At 36.5% G+C, this 17,747-nt stretch overlaps 1 protein-coding gene across 4 annotated transcripts in view; it reads right to left on the bottom strand.

Annotated features, from left to right (window-relative positions):
* LOC114053892 (chromodomain-helicase-DNA-binding protein 7) overlaps positions 1-17,747 on the bottom strand; it is a 245,912-nt gene that overhangs the window by 41,645 nt on the left and 186,520 nt on the right. For all 4 annotated transcript variants that reach the window (XM_027877006.1, XM_027877008.1, XM_027877009.1 and 1 more), the window contains exons 13-15: positions 10,928-11,104; positions 5,680-5,823; positions 2,525-2,780 (exon numbers count right to left, since the gene is read on the bottom strand). In XM_027877006.1, the coding sequence (XP_027732807.1) occupies positions 2,525-2,780; positions 5,680-5,823; positions 10,928-11,104 (577 nt within the window). The remainder of the gene's footprint in view (positions 1-2,524; positions 2,781-5,679; positions 5,824-10,927; positions 11,105-17,747) is intronic.

Raw genomic sequence — 17,747 nt, 5'->3', positions numbered from 1 at the left:
GATAACAGCTTCAGTTGAGTGATAATAAAAGTCAGACTGTAAAGTAGCAACAATGGATGTAAACAGCTTTTTCCAGGAGTTTAAATGTGAAATATAAAGATCAATTTCAGGGGGATAGCAGGGTTAAAAGAAGGTTTTTTTTTTGTTTGTTTGTTTTTTTAAGGAAAAGGGAGAGCTGGATTTATTCAAAGGCAGCAGGGAAGAAATCAGTAGATGCAGAGATTGAAGGCTAAAGAAAGAAGATGACTGCAGCAACAAGTTGCCTAAAGAGACAGAAAGGTATGGGATCAAGAGTTAAATAGAGAAGAAGGGCTGCATCATCATGGATTAAAGAAGCAACAACTTAGGGATCATATCTAAGAGCTTTGAGATATAGAATAGAGAAGAATAGTGTGTGCTGAACACAAAAAAATTATGCCAAAATATGTTGACAATTTCCCTTAATTGGGTTTTCCCATTCATCTTCCACTTTTCCAATCCCACTATGTGAATTCAAGAGTTCATTTTATCTTTTACTCAGACTACTGCAGTTAGATCTGGATCTAGACCTGGCTCCAGACTAATCCAGTTCCTAACTGATTAGCCTACAATCATATTCTTGTCCTAATCTACTCTGTACTCTATCATCCAAGATGAATCTTACTAAAAGAAAACTCATTCACAAGTTTAATAAAAACAGCCTTTTTTAAAAAAATGTTTATAAAACAGTTTCCTCACAAAGACCTGCTATTATAAATAGCATAAGTTCTATTATCCCCATTTTATAGCTAGGGAAAATGAAGTTTTGAATGTTCAAGAGACTGACACAAGCTCACAGACTGTTAAAGGCAGAACTTGAATCCAAGTTTCTTGATTCCCAAACCAATGGCTCCCCTTGATTAAAAATTTTCTTTCTTTCTTTCTTTCTTTCTTTTTTTTTTTTAGGCAATTGGGGTTAAGTGACTTGCCCAGGGTCGCACAGCTAGTAAGTGTCAAGTGTTTGGTCTGAGGCCAGATTTGAACTCAGGTCCTCCTGACTTCAGGGCCGGTGCTCTATCCAGTGCACCACCTAGCTGCCCCCCAAAATTTTCAATAATGTTCCATTGCCAAATGGATAAGGTCCAAACTCTTGAGCCTGCCATTTGAGGTACTTCATTTTTAGGCCGTAACCAATCTTTTCCAACTTATGTTCCTATACATGCAGCCAAGCTGTTGTATTTGCTAGCTCCCAAAGTAGCCCCATGCTTTCTCCAGTCCACTGTTTTGATCTAGATAGTTTTCCCCTCCCTTCCAGACTTCCTGAGCTCAGTCTATATATTAGAATCTTTCTTATCCTTCAAGAACCAGATCAAATGCTACCTCCTCAATTCATTTGTGTCTCTCCTCTAGTACTTCACTTATGGCACTTAACATACTACCTTTTACTACAGTTATTTGAATACATTGTTGATGGAAACAGGATAGTACAGGGGAACAGTGCTAGATTTGAAGTCAGATGACTTTGAGATCGAGTCCTGGTTCTTCTAGCCTATGTGAAATTGGGGAAGTCTTTTAACCTCTTTGGCCTCAATTTCTTTAGCTTTGACATAAGAGGGTTGAGTCAGATAATTTCTAAAGTCTTCTCCAGTCCTAAATCCAATGTCCTATTTCCCTAGATTGTAAGCTCCCTGAGGGCAGGAACTACATTCTCTTTGCCTTCTATCTCTCAGTACACTGCACATATAAAAGCAGCTAGGTGGTGCAGTTGATAGAGTGCTGGGCCTGGTCAAGAACATTCCTCTTTGCTAGTTCAAATCTGGCCTCAGATACTAGCTAAGTAACACTGAGCAAGTCACTTAATCCTGTTTGCCTCCATTTCCTCATCTGTAAAATGAGCTGGAGAAGGAAATGCCAAACCATTCCATTATCTTGGCAAAGAAAATCTCAAATGGAGTCAAGAGTCAGACACAACTGAAAAATGATTAAACACATTGCACCTAGAAGGTAATCAATATAGTACAAAAAAATTTTTATATAACATAATCACCCATATATCTAAACAATCTGGGTGAGGAAAATTACCATTAAGTCATTAATAATTGACATAAAATAGTTTCATATCAAAGTTACAAAGTATTCTCTTCATTCACAGGGCAGAGATGTTCTAGAGGTCCCTCTCTTGTCAGGGTCCCCCTCACCAACAGAAAATCCTTAAGTATGCATTCCAAACAGAAAATGTTTGGGGACAGACAACTGCCTATTCTCTCTAATGCTTTTTTTTTCAGTGTTTTTCCAATTCTTCTGATTAATCAGGACAAATACCTCAATTAGGTGCTGATCTCCCTTTACCATCTTTGAGCTTTCCATTTCCATTTCCTTTTGAACTGAGATGCTGTGTCACAGATCTGCTGTGCCTGCAGCAATTACGACCAGTTAACCATGGGCAGGGCGGTGCCAGCCACCATTCAAAGGTAGTTTAAAATCAGCATGTACAATGCAATGAATATTCAACAGGTGTAATGTACTTTGGCCAAAAATCAAATAAGCTCAAAATAGGTAGGCTTACCATTAATAAGGTATGGATGATTGCAGCATTTTCTCAATTCCATCATAGTGTTTAAAAGGTTAGGGACATTAGCCTGACCACCCCCTTTAGAGAGAAATGTGAAATTCTTCTCCAGGATGGCACGGTAATATTTCTTTTGAATGTTGGTTAATTCAACTTCAATAATAGTTTCTTCTTTTGGGGCCAAATTCTTCTCTACATCCTCCTTGAGGCGTCTCAACATCATTGGCTTCAGAATAGCTTGAAGTTTTTGCACCTAAAAAACCCCAAACACAATACACTTTTGGTAAATAAGTGTATAATGATTTAACCCATATATTGAAACTACCAGTTCCAAGAGGAAACACTGAGGAACACACAATGTGTATACCAATAACTTGAAAGTGATTTTTTCTTTCCCAACTCTTTTTAATTGTTCTGTTGAAGGAATATTTTCTATCATTCCTTTCATAACTGAAACCCATGAAAGCTGAATGGTTCAATTCACCAAAAGCAAAAAATTAAAAAAAAAGAATTCTTGAGAATTCTTCCATTTACTCTATATATACTTGTATGCACAGTTATTTGCATATTCTCTCCCCCATGAGAATGTAAGTTCTTTGAAGGGAAGGATGATGTTTTAAACTTTTTTTTGTATCCCCAGCACTTAGCATAGTGGCTAGCACAGTTAATGCTTAAGAAATGCTTGTAGACTCTACATGGCTCCTGTTCAGTTCTGAATTTAATCTTCCATCAGCAGATTTTCTCAGCTTTGAATCCATGGAAAACTATGCCCCGACACCAGGTACTCTTTGGTAGGTACCTCCTCCCTCCTGGTTTCTCAACTTCTTTTTCTGTGTTGTCTTCTCCCATTAGACTGTAAATTCCTTAAGGGAAGAGACTGTTTCTTTTTCTTATTTATATCACCAATGTTTAGCACACTGCCAGGCATACAGTAGGTACTTAAGAAATGTTTATTGAATTGAAATGAAATTGAATCCTAAATAATATTTAAAACTTAAGAAAAAATAACCCAACATCAATTAAGACCTTCTGTTTGCCTTTAGCCATAGTGATATTAGGAACTAAAGCCGAAGATCACAAAAGGGACATTGGGCACCAACAAAGGGAAGAATGACATTTATGTAACAGCTCTCTTCTGCTACTGAGTAACTGCTAAAGTAAAAGGTACCTAGGAGGGGATCATGTGGCCTCCAAACTCCTACTTCCTTTCCTTCCCTTTTGACTGATGATGAAAAAATACTCTGTATGCTGAGCTGCATAAATTTAACTATTACCCAAAAACTCTAGTACCCAGATAAAGACAAAAAGTTGGGAATGGCACTAGGAAAAAACCTAAAGATCAATATAGTATTTCAGCTCAAACAGAACTTGAACTTACAGTAAAGTTTACATAGCAACTTTGCAAATGGTGGGTAGCCTAATACATTTTAAAGAATTTTAAAGAATACAAGTACAGTAATACTAGACTTGCCAAGCAATCAGACTTAAAAATCCCTAACTTCTGGGATTAGCTATAAACCTGAAAACAAGCATAAAAGTTTCACAAAGTTCATGTATTTTATTCAGCCCCCTCCCCAATACACGATAATTTGTTATACTATTTCCTTTGCAAAATCTTCAGTTCTGCCTTAGACTAGATAATGAATAGGCAGTTGAATAGTATAAGTTGAAAAGCAAGAGAGAAGGAAGGGGGTTGGGAGAAAGAACACCAAAAAAGTGAGAAGATGGGGCAGAAAGGGTTAAAAGAGTTAGCAAAAATCTAAAAAACACATTTTATACACCATGCAAACACAATAAATAGCAAGGTCTAGTCTAGGACTGTTTAGTACAGGAGCAAATAGTTCTCAAAAACCTCAATAATCCTCGAGAGTGTCACTGAAGAGGAGAGAAAGCAGATCCACCAATTAATGCAAACTCAGGGAGTTCAGGAGCCAAGAAGTCCTTTTTTTCTTTTTTCAAGGTATTACAGAGGTGTTTAATCCAAAAAAATGAAAAATCTGCTTAGAGCTTTTAGAGAAGTCAAAGCTACCCTATTAGTGTTTACCCAAATACAGAAAAAGATACCTATAGTTAGCAATATTTTTAATAACAAGTGGTAGAAATACAGTTCAGGGCCGTAAGAGCTGTCTGGTAAACTGAGGTAAAGGCAGCTGTGTATCTCCTCATGGTCAGCCAGATGTGAAACATCAGCAAGTCCTTTATCTTGCAGAAAAATGTTAGTCTGCCACTTCCTCACCCTGGGACTAGATGAACTACAGATGTCATCGACAGACCCTATTCATGATTGGGTGTAGTGCTTTGTAGCACAGCCAAGAGCTAGGAGATAAGCTTTTAAGGAGATAACTTTCCACACCTCAGGATATCACTGTCTAACAACAAAGTACACTAAATAATAATTATGATGATGACCTTTATCAATCAATATAAGAATGAAGTACATGGGAGTGTAAAAGAAAAAATTTCCATTTTAAATAGTAAAAATTATTATTTTTTGGCATTTCAAAAACTTCAATTATCTAAGAAATTTATTGATATAACCAGTATCCTTTTCATGCCATATTACTATTCCTGGCATCGACTTTCTAATTACTTTTTAAATTGTTGATATCTTTTATTTTTTACATTATCATTCTTAAATATAAACCTAATCAATAAGCTGTCCATGGGAAAAAGAATAAAAAAGAAAAGTAAGGGAAAAACGAAGTTCAGGTAAGCTAACCAAACATAAACTGAGTGTGCCAAACTCAGAGTGTCCTATCTTTGCCCCACCCCCCAAAAGGAAGTGAGGTTGTAGGAATTATTTATTTGGGAATTTTTTCCCTCATTTTTTTATTTTTAGTCCCAAATTCTCTCCTTCCATACACCCCTTTCCACATCCATTGAGAAGGCAAGCAATACAATAACCCATTACACAAGGGAAGTTAGAACATAGCCTTTCTTTCTTTTTTTAAAAATCATCATCTATTTTTAACACTCATTTTCAAAAAATTTTGAGTTCTGAATTCTCTCCTTCCCTCCAGTCCTTTTCCCAATCCATTGAGAAGGCAAGCAATATGACATTAAGTATATATGTGAAATCACGCAAAACATATTTGCATATTAGCATGGAATAGTCTTTCAAAACATATAATATACATATATATGATAAATACCTGCTCTTCTGTTTTCAGATCACCAAATTCTTGCATGAAAGTGGTTTCTGATGGAAAGCGAGTTGGTTCTAAGAAATGAAGCAAGCTAAAGAGCTCTTCCACTGTGTTCTGTAACGGAGTACCAGTCAGCAGCACCTTGTGTTCCTATTAGAAAGCAAAAGAGGTCATTGACCAAAGTGATCGTAATCTTATTTCTTAAGATCAGAGCCTTGTTAGAGCTAAATTTCTCCACCTTTACTCTCTACAGTCAGTCAGCCAACATCTGAGTACCTACCATGAGAAGAGAAAGTGCTGTGGGAGGCATAAAAAGGGAAGAGGAGACACAGGAAAACATAATCCTTACCTTCAACAAGGATACAGACTGGAAACAAGTACACATGAAGCCTCTCCAGAATTTCATAGTTTCTAATATATATGACTTACGAGAATTATTGGATCAATTATCTTAGTTCCCTGGCACTTTAGGCCTAATAAGGCTCCATGCTCTCTCCCAAACTCAAATTTCTTGCTAACATCCCTAGCTTCAACAGTGTTTGTCTCTTTGGTCAGCACATTAGAGTTGTCATTTCTCCATCTCCTTCCTGAGTGACTCGTAGAGACAAAAGATGTTCTTCTACATGCTACAGCATGTGAAGGATTGTGCTTGAAAATTTACAAGGCAGCAAAGAGATCAACCATGTCCTAAATTCTCTGGCCTCTATTTGTTATATAAATACTAACTTATAATTTTGTGTTTGGGGGAAAAATATACTTTTATTAAAACTGAGTCTCCCTTTTTTCTTTTTAACTCTCTGACTATTGTTCTTTTCATTCAATAATTTCCTAGCTTATCTAGCATGAGGATGCCTTTTTAACATCAAAAAAATTTGTACTTTGTACTATTAGTAACTATCCATTGATTGAGAAAATACATGAAGAAAAAAATGAGAAGAAAATACATGAGGATAAAAAGGTAGCACAAATTCTGTAAAATGTAAAGGAATTTGTAATTCATCAATCATCTCTACATATATTTGAAAGAAAAAACAGTACATATTTTCAAAACACTGATTTGGTCTCTGGTAGGTATTTTTTCATAAGTTAAGGAAAAAGTTCTATTTTATTGGAGTTAAATAAAAATCAAAACAATGCTTGATGTTCATGAAGACCGTCAGGTTTGAAGCATCTACCGCCTTACAACTAGGATGAGTTTCACCGATGGCTCAGCATTCTTTCTTTTGACCAGCTTTTTTGTAGGGATTTTTTAAGCTTAGTTTGTAGAAACCCTATAGCATCCTATTATCATCCATTCCCTGACCCATCCACAATGAAAAAAGCTGTGTTGCAATTATTAGAATTGTAATAACACTAGCATGACCATACTTAGGAGCCTCATTAGACTTAACTATTTCACCATTTCATATTCAGTGTTGCTCTTAGATAATGCTAATAAAAAATTGGTTCAGAACATTCACAGTGATCATTTTGCATCCTGAAACCCAATAGTGTTTGGATATTAAGCAACTATAGGTGCCCAATAAATACAGACTGAACTAGAGTGCAAACCAAGGGGCATGTTAGCTTACTTAGAATCCACTTTATTCTTCATCTCTTAATGAATCCATCTGATAATGTGGTACCAGGCTTACAGACTGATTATGTGCTTATGCTTTTTTTCCCCACAGTGTATAGGGTTCCCATGACTAAAAATATGTTATTTTCTCATCTTCAAATTTACTGAATCAACTGCTTGTGTATTGCATCTGCAGAAAGATCACAATTCTTTTTGCAGGACTTTGGATATAGACTTGTGGGAGGCAAAATCACTGCTGCACCCAGTTCCTGAATAATTTTTCAAAGAACTGCTAAATTTCAGACTGGAAGAGACTGGAGTGGCCATCTAGTCCAATTCCTATCTTCAAAAGAATCCTCATGACAACACAGTCAACAAGTGTTAACCTAGCTTTTCCTCAAAAAACATCTATAAGATCCTCAGGTCTTTTGAGTTAGATCACAGACTGCTGAGATATAAAAACTTGAGGGTTGCTTCTAAGTTCATTATTGTAACTTTTTTAGTACCATAACATAAAATTTTGAAATGCCAACTCATAAATTTAGAATAGAACCTAATATCTTTTTTTTGGACTACAAAATAAACATGTTTAGGTAGAAGAGCTCCTTTTCATCCCTTTCTTTCCTCCCTCCCCACCAGGGCTGCTTGAGAAGTATTTGAACCTAAGAGTTACATGTAAGAAGATGAATAAATCTGGGCATTAAATTGACGAGGGGAAAGATCAAATAACTTACTATTAACACAGGATCATATAAATGTCATGGAATAGATATGTGTTTGTATACATGGCTTATCACTTCTAAGCTCAACAGGTATAGCAGCAGGCTCATGAACTTTACCATTCTTTGTAGGTCTGACTCGAATGATGTCCACATAATTGCATTTTGGAAGTCTCTTATTTGTGTAGGGCCTCTTAACAATGAAAGGTGAGATAATAGATCACTGAACTACTACCATCTCTGCCACATTCCTTTCTTGTCAGTGATGAATAAGGAGAAATCATTGCTTTTCAAAGTCTGTGATTTTTTTTTCCTTCTTTTAAAAAAAAAATAGCATACTAGTAGACAATACTCCTTGGGTGGTGGCATGTTGTTTATGTCTATGCTAGTGGGGGATTTGGTTGGGAGGGGAGAGGAGGTAAAGGATATCAGTGGTCTTTGTTTTGTTTGAGCAATTGTTTCATTTTGGTATCATTCTAGTTAAACCAGTCTTGGTGACATCAGTTCACCATTCCTACTATAAATGCAAATAGCAATCTGGGAGATGTCATCTCAAAACCACCACATACTTTTTATACTGTTGGGAAGGATGGTTAGAGAGGATAGATTTAATGTTGTTTTAAGCTGCTTTTAAGTGAGGGTTTTGTGCCATTTGGCAATGATCATTTCAGAACTGGAGGTGTGTTCTCCAGCAGGCATCAAAATTTTCACAGTCTAATTTCACACAATGAGATTACTTAAGATGTCATTTCCTCCCTAATCTCAAATACATCTTTCTTATGGGAAAGCCATGACTACTGTTTACCACTACAGGATGATATTCAGTACATTAATTAATATTGAAATCATTTCAGCTACAGTTTCTAATCCAATGACTTCTCTGAATTTGAGTCTCACTGCATGCAAACTTCTTCGTGTACCTTGTAGCAACAGATCAGTTTCTGGAAATCAGTAAACATAAGCGAATATGATTAAATACAGGGATAAAGGAAAATTTAGCAGCAAAATTAATCATGTTGAACATGAATAAACTAATTTTAGAATCTGACAATTTAGTAAACACAGATGAATGGGTTTATGTTGAGGAAGTACTGGTCTGACAACAAACTTAACATCAATAGACATCCTTATAAAAACCAAGGCCTTTCAAAAAGATGTAGGTATCTGTTCCAGTCTATCGGTCTCTATAGTTTCACCATAATACAAAAGATCATAGGGCTCTATAGACAGAGAGTTGGAAGGAACCTATGAGGGCCTCTAGTTTAATCCTCTCATTTTACAGAAGAGTAAAATGAGGCCCATAGAGGTTAAATCACTTCCCCAAAGTCACATAAGTATTAAGTGGTAGAATATAGAGATTTCAACCCAGAGCTTCAGAGGCTAAATTCATTCTAAATCTGTTTCCTCCTCTATCCAATTCATATTTGGCCAGAAATGTTCTTCCATCAGTAGGCCCAACTACTTTCCTTTTTCAAAGCAACAAAAATGTTGTAGGGCTTTTTTCCCCACTCACAACACTGGATTAGCCACCAAACAATCTAATTAAAAAACAACAGCAACCTGTATAGATAGATTTTTTAATGTTTTTTCAAGATAGAATGAACTGTGTTATATGGAATAAGGCTGTCCAATCTGGCAGGAGATCTCTGAACTGACTAAAAGGCATGAAAAATACATACCTGGGTTATAATTATCAGTAACACTACATACTAAGAAAAATCTAGTATTTATTTACTCATTTCTCTTTTAAGCAGAATTGGATTTTCTGTAAAAAGAATGAGGCTAGGCAACAACCTTGTTTGTGTCCATCTGTGTCTGTTCATACAGTCATGGAAGGTGAGGAAAGAGATAGGTTTGGGAAGGAGCAGATGTTATAACATAGAACTCAAACTGGTTAGTTAAAACTGAGCAAGTTTTAGAGACTGATATCACTGCACAAAAATCAAGGAATTCAAGTTAAAGCTATTAACTTGGAAAATGAAAAGATCATCTGAGTTTAAAAGAGTGGGAGGATAAAGGAAAGGAAGGCAAAGGAAAGAGAAAAAAGAAGGGTAAAATTTACACACATATTTCCCGCTCCTTCTTCCCCGCTCCAATATATAGAAAATGTTAGATTTTCTATCCCTTTCCATTGAGATCTTTTTTTTTTTTTTGCTTTTTTTTGGTGAGGCGATCGGGGTTAAGTGACTTGCCCAGGGTCACACAGCTAGTAAGTGTTAAGTGTCTGAGGCTGGATTTGAATTCAGGTCCTCCTGACTCCAAGGCCAGAGTTCTATTCACTGCGCCACCTAGCTGTCCCTCCATTTAGATCTTAAAAGAGTCAGTGTCCAGGAGAGAATTTGGGATATTTGGAGAATATTCCCCTTTATCAACATTTATCTATAGCAAAGAATGTAAAACTAAGAAAATGTAGACAACTACTTTCCAAGTCTTTTTAAATCAATTTTTAAAAAAAGTTAATTTAGGGAAATATTAAACATTAGTTTCAATGTGATATAACATCACATAATCATACATCTAGGGCTGGAAAAAAACTCATAAACAAACTAGTCCAACCTCCTCATTTCACAGGTTCGGAAACTGAAGCCTCAAAAGGTTAAGTGATTTGCCCAAAGTGTCATGGACAATAGGCTACAGAGCCAGTACTCCTTCCATGTTGCCACACTACTTGCTATATTCTCTGGGAAATTACAGCTGCCAATGTCAAATAGTACAACAAGGAATAGAACAACCAGGAAGAGCAAGGATTTTTTTTTTAAATAGATCAGACTCACTGCAACAGTAAGTGGCTTAATCACAAACACCAGTAGATGCTGTAAATAGAGTAACCACAAACCAAAGTCACAGCCTTAACCTGAATCTCTTGATTTCTATTCATGATGTCAATAGTTTTTACAGTCACACACATGTGCAGTAATCACAAACAAAAGGATTTTTTTCATTTATAAAAGGATGGTGACACTATATGAACACTTACCAGGTCCATCATCTTGAGTCCCTCCAACAGTTTACAATTCCTATTCTTCAGCCTATGGGCTTCATCAATGACTACACAGCGCCATGGAATGTTCCGCAGCTCAGGACAATCAGTCAAGATCATCTCAAATGTAGTGATGATGGCATGAAACTTATATGACCCCTTTATAACTCGACCCTGTTAATAAGAGAGTACTGATTTAATACATTAGTTTGCAGTTCAATGAAACAGATTAAATATAGTGTTTTACGAATGAATAGCCCCCATTTACGAATGGGTTATGTTCCAAAAATTCATTGTCTGTGACTTCCAACTCATTTCCTTGCAGAAACAATGTTATGCATGGTGATTAGGTTTCCTAAACCCAATCACAGAAGCTTATTTGTCTCATAATGAATTTGAAACAAAGAACTGTGTTGACATTGTGTGTAACAATAGTTCTAGTAGAAAAACCCATTCAGAGTACATATTTCAGATGCTACTAGTACATCTTCCCTTTTACCTGGCTACTATATAGCAGGATTGGAGTCTCCTCCAGTTCCAAGTCATCAGAGATGATTCTCATGGTGAAGGCCAAGGATAAAGGTTTGAAAGGACATGGGCAGGAATCAATACTTTAGGAGCTTAGGGGCAAGGAACTATAGGCTCTGGGTCTTCCTGCTAGAATAAACCCCAGAGATACTCTTAGTCCTAACAAATTTCCAATCAATTCTTTTCTTTACTTCATATCAAGGGATTAGCCCACCTGCTTCCCTTTTCACTGTGAACCTGAGATCTTTTCCAATTCTAAGACTCCATATTGGAGGGAAGCCAAGATGGCATAGTACAGGCAGCAACCAGCTGAACTCCCCCAACATTCCCTTCCAAACAATGTTAAAATAACTCCTTCAATCAAATTTTGGAGTGGCAGAACTAACAAAATGTCAGGGTGAGACATTTTTCCAGCCTAAGTTAGGAAATCAGCAGGACAAGTCTGTGACACTGGGGCTGGGGCCAGTTCAGAGTGCAAGCCTTGGAGGCACTACCACAGAGGTAGCAGCAGCAGCAGCTTCAGGAGCTCTCAACCCTGAGACAGCAAGGGGGTTGGCCAATTGGTCAGAAAAAGATCATTTGGTGACCATTTGCTGGCACTGGGAGCAGCTGGTGCTGATTGGCAACTCTTTTGCCCACACATAATTCTGGACTGCACTTCCAGGGCAGGGAGTGCTTATGGTCAGTCACAAAGGTGCAGGGGTCCCAGTCTCAGTTCCAAGGCAGAGAAGAGCACTGGAACTTGCAGCTACCGAAGAGCAAGGGACCTGGTCCCAGTTCCAAAGCCAAGAGGAGTGCTAGTGTTTGTGGCTACGGGGGAGCAGGGACCTTTCCTGAATAAAGACCAGAGTGAAAACCGTGAGAAAATTGAACACATCTCTCCCTGGATCACAACTCCTTGGAAGCACTGAAAACTTGTAGACTCCCAGAACTAGCTCTGAAGATAGCAGCACAAGAAAGCCTGAAGCTTGGGATAATGCCTCCCCACCCCCAGGTGAGCAGAGCCCTACTTTAACTTAAAATTCAAAGTCATGAAATAGGCTGGGAAATGAGCAAACAACAACAACAACAACAATAAAGAAATTTACCATAAAAAAGCTACTAGGGTTGCAGGAAAACCAAGACATGATCCCAGAAGACAACATTGTGAAAAAAGCTACAACCAAAGCTTCAAAGAAAAATGCTGATTAGACCCAAGCCCAACAACAATTCCTAGAAGAGTTAAAGAAAGAAATAAGAGTGCTAGAGGGAAAATTGGGAAAAGAAATGAGAGGGATACAAGAAAATGATGAAAAGAAAATTAAGAGCTTGGTAAAAGGGGCACAAAAAAATACTGAAGAAGATAACTTAAAAAACAAAATTGACCTAATGGTAAAAGAGGAACAAAAATTCAGTGAAAAAATAAACTCCTTAAAAAGCAGATGTCAAATGGAAAAGAAGGTACAAAAATTCAATTAAGAAAAGAACTCCTTAAAAATTAGAATTGGGCAAGTGGAAGCTAATGACTCCATGAGAGATCAAGAAACAATAAAACAAAGTCAAAAGATTAAAAAAAAGAAAGAAGAAAGTGTGAACTATTTCATTGGAATAGCAACTGACCTGGAAAATAGATTGAGGAGAGAGAATTTAAGAATTATTAGACTACTTGAAAGCCATGATAAAAAAAATAAGCCTGGACATCATATTTAAAGAAATTATAAAGGAAAACTATCCCAATATTTTAGATCAGAGGGTAAAATAGAAATTGAAAGAATCCACTGAATCCATGATCACCTCCTGAAAGAGACCCCCAAATGAAAACTCTCACAAATAGCATAGCCAAATTTCAGAGCTCCCATGTCAAGAAGCCAGAAACAAAGAATTTAAATACTGTGAAGTCACAATCAGGATCACACAAGATTTAGCAGCCTCCACGTTAAAGGAGCAAAGGGCTTGGAAAATGATATTCCAGAAGGCAAAAAAGCTGGTATTACAATCAAGAATAACCTACTCAGCAAAACTGAGTATAATCCTTCAGGGGAAAAAAACGGATATTTAAAGAAATAGAGGACTTTCAAGCATTTTGATGAAAAGACCAGAGCTGAATAGAAAATCTGACTTTCCAATACAAGACTAAAGAGAAGCATAAAAAAGGAAAACATGAAAAAGTAATCATAAGGGACACAATAAAGTTAAACTGTTTACATTCCTATATGGAAAGATGATACAGATAATTCCTTAAAACTCTGTAATTATTAAGGCAGTTAGAAGGAGTCTACATATACAGAGGGCATGAGTATCAGTTGATTATGTTGGGGTGATCTCATACATAATGAAGGAATGAGAAAGGGGATGAAGTGGGAGAAGGGGGACGGGAGAGGTAGAATGGAAAACTTTTCTGAAATAAAAGAAGATGCACAAGGAAGAGTTTTTATAGTGGAGGGGAAAAGAGGGGGTGGCAGGCAGTGCTTAAACCTTACTCTCATCAGAAATGGTTCAAAGAGGGAATACACACACACACACACACATACACACACACTCACTCAATTGGGTATAAAAATCATACCCAATAGGGAAGCAAGAAGGGAAGGGGATAAGAGATATGGGAGGAGAGGATGATAAAAGCAAGGGTGGATTAAAAGAGGCAGTGGACAAAAACAAAAGAGACTTTTGAAAAGTAACAAGATAAAAAGAAAGAGAGGAAGATAAACAGAAGAAAAATAGGATGAAGGGAAATACACAGTAATCATAAATGTGAATGGGCTGAGCTCACTCATAAAATGGAAGCAGATAGCAGAATGGATTAGAAATCAGAATGTGATAAAATGTTTACAAGAGACACAGCTGAAATAGAAAGACACACACAGAGTTAAAATAAAGAGCTAGAGTGGAATCTATTACATTTCAGCTGACTTAAGAAAAATTGACTTAATTAAAAGACATAATCAGGGAAATTACATTTTGCTAAAAGATACCATAGGCAATGAAGTAATATTGAAATTTTTCACTGTAGGTTTCTCTGATAAAGTCCTAATTTCTCAAATATATAGAGAACTGAGTCAAATTTATAAAAGAGCCATTCCCAGGGCAGCTAGGTGGAGCAGTGGATAGAGCTCCAGCCTTGGAGACAGGAGGATCTAAGTTCAAATCTGGCCTCAGACACTTGATACTCACTAGCTGCGTGATCCTGGGCAAGTCATAACCCCAATTGACTCACCAAAAAGAAAAATAAAGAGCCATTCCCCAATTGATAAATGGTAAAAGAAAATGAATAGGCAATTTTCAAAGGACGAAATCAAAGCTATCTATAGTCATATGAAAAAAAATGCTCTAAATCACTGTCGATTAGAGAAATGCAAATCCAAACAACTCTGAGGTACCACTTCACATCTATCAGAAACGGAAAATGCTAGAGAAGCTGAGGGAAAATGGACGCACTAATAAATTGTTGGTGGAGTTGTAAACTGGCTTAGCCATTCTGGAGAACAATTTAGAATTATGCTCAAAGGGCTATGAAATTGTGCAAACACTTTGACCCAGCAATACCACTACTAAATCTGTACTTCAAAAGGAAAGACCTAAGTGTACAAAAATATAGCAGCTTTTTCTGGCAGCAAAGAATAGGAAATTGAAGAGATGCTCATCAGTTGGGGAATGGCTGAACTCTTGTTCATGGCACATGATTGTGATGGAGAACTACTGTGCTATAAGAAATAATGAGGGGGGTGGTTTCAGAAAAAATAAACCAACAAAAAACCATGGCAAGAGCTATATGAATGGATGCAAAAGGAAGTGAGGAGAAACAAGAGATCATTGTATACAGTAACAAAAGTGTTGTAACAATGATCAACTGTGAAAGACTTGGCTACTCTGATCAATACAAAGATCCAAGAAAATCCCAAAGTGCTCATCATAAAAAAAAGATGCCATCCAACTACAAAGAGAGAACTGATGAACTCTGAGTGCAAACTGAAGTATATTTTTCTCCCTTTCTTTCTTTTTGTGATACGGCTAATATGGAAACATGTTTTGCATGATTTCACATATATAAATGTCATTTTGTTAGCCTTCTCATTGGATGAGAGAGGGAGGTGAGGGAAGGAGAGAATTTGGAATTCAAAATTTAAAAAGAATGTTTAAATAAGTAACAATCTAAAAAAGACTATCTTGTTTTATCTCTGAACAGAAAAGTGTTGGTCGCACACAGACCGTGTTGTCAGTTGGGACTCAAAACCATGTCGTCTGACTCCAAATTCAGGTTTCTTTCCACTACGCCATGTGTTAAACATTAAGTTTTTGTACACAAAGAATAAACTAAAATTTAGCTACATTTAAGATGAAAATCAATATTCCATAGAAATGACAGTAGAACAGAGGGGTAGTACAGGAGTAACAAGGATTTAGCTTTCCTTGCTCTCCTTATTATCACGTCTTGCCTCAGCAGACAACTATAGCCTTCCCCAAAAACTTAGGGCAACATACTGAGAAAGAGGTGAAGTTGATAAGATTTAGACAGTAGCTTGCAGAGCAGATAGAAGATGAAAAAGGAAACAGGCAAGTCATTCTTTCATTGCTTCCTCATATGCAAGAATTAGCCCACCTGCTTCCATTTTCCCTGTCTATACTATGAGATCCTTTCTAATTCTAAGACGCTATATTGTTTCACTGCTGAACAAAAAAGTCTTAGTCTTACATAGACCCTTTCAAAGAATAAAAAGTTCTTGTCTTTGGACTACCTAGCTCCTTCTCCCTCATATACTTTTTTTTTTCATTTAGACCAAGTATAGAAAGACAAAGTCATGTGAAAGTAGTAGGATCTTAGATTTAGTTCTTTAAGGGATCTCAGAGATCACCTAGTACAATTCCTGTCTTTCACAGAGGAGGAAATCAAGACCCAGTGAAGTTTTATTACCTGCGCAAGGACACACAGTTAGTTGTTATCAAATTCAAGCAGCTGTGGTAAAGATGTGGACCTGTCTATGTTGTATTTTCTTTTAATCTGGCATTGTCACTTATTAGTGTAAAGAATTCACAGTATGGAAATTTCATGGAATGAAAGAGATCAGAAATTCAGCTGTAACAATCTTAGAAAGTTGCGTGGGGCACTGAAAGTCTCAGTGACCCTCTATAGCCCCACAGCCAGTATATACAGAGGTACAATATGAACAAAATTGCCACTTATTCCAAGCCTGGCAACCCAGCTACTATACAAACACCCCACCAAGTCTGTCTAGGAAGATAGTGTAAGACATATCTTATCACCTATCAGTATACCCTAACATTTATTATGAAACACTTTCATGATGATTTGCTTTTTAACAGATTTTAAACTTTTATAGAAAACTATAGCTTTTCCAATCTTTTGTTTTTAAAGCAAAGTGGCAGCCTAGTTTTGGGTCCTGTTTTCTTATCGGTTATATAAAGGGAGGAAAGCAGCATGTAAGAAGATTCACACTAAACTGTTGAGCTGAAAAGATTGCCTATTGAGCTGCCTAATGTTGGGCTGTTTCTCATTAAAAAAAAAAAAAAAACCCAAAATCAGTTAAATTTTCTTAAGACTGGATTTTTAAATAATAAGAAAATTTATAAAGTAATAGACACAAAGATAAGAGTTACTTTTTTTATTTAACTCTTTCATTTCAAGGTTCTTTTAAACAAAATTTCTCTGCTTATTAATAAAAAAAAAGCTACTTCCAAATAACTTCTAATCTAAAACTACTTCTATAGTCCATTATTCTCCTTCCTTTTAACATACAATGCCTTGCCAGCAATACCCTGCCTGTTCATACTGTTATGTATACATCCTTTTGGAAAGGAATTCAGTACTACATATAATTTTGTGGAATTTGTACATCTTATTAGCTTTTACTTCAAGTAATAAATTATCATCTTTCTATTCCCAATTAAGTTTCTTTTTTTCATTTAGTGTTCCCTTAGGCATGCAAAACTAAAGTAATCACTATAATAAAATATATTTACTATTTAACAGGCAACCTCACTAAGAACAATTCTCTGATAATCAGGGTGACAAATGCACTAAAATAGGGAGAAGGGATGGGAGGAAAAAATATAAAAAGGGAAAGAAAAGAAGGTGAAAAGAAGAATAGAGGAAGAGAAGAGAGGATAGAGGGAAGAAAGGAGGGTTCTGAGTTAGAAGGGACTATCTAATCCAATTTATCCTGAACAGGATATCCCTTTTACAACAAATCAGATAAGTAATAAATTATTAAGCTTTTGCTGAGAGACCTTCAGTGAGAGGAAACTCACTACCTCCTAGGGCAACCCATTCCACTTTGATGTAGTTATAATA

This window comes from Vombatus ursinus, unplaced genomic scaffold (genome assembly GCF_900497805.2).
Source record: "Vombatus ursinus unplaced genomic scaffold, bare-nosed wombat genome assembly UNPS02014812.1, whole genome shotgun sequence".
Taxonomy (NCBI): domain Eukaryota; kingdom Metazoa; phylum Chordata; class Mammalia; order Diprotodontia; family Vombatidae; genus Vombatus; species Vombatus ursinus.
This window is presented reverse-complemented; position numbering and strand designations above follow the sequence as displayed.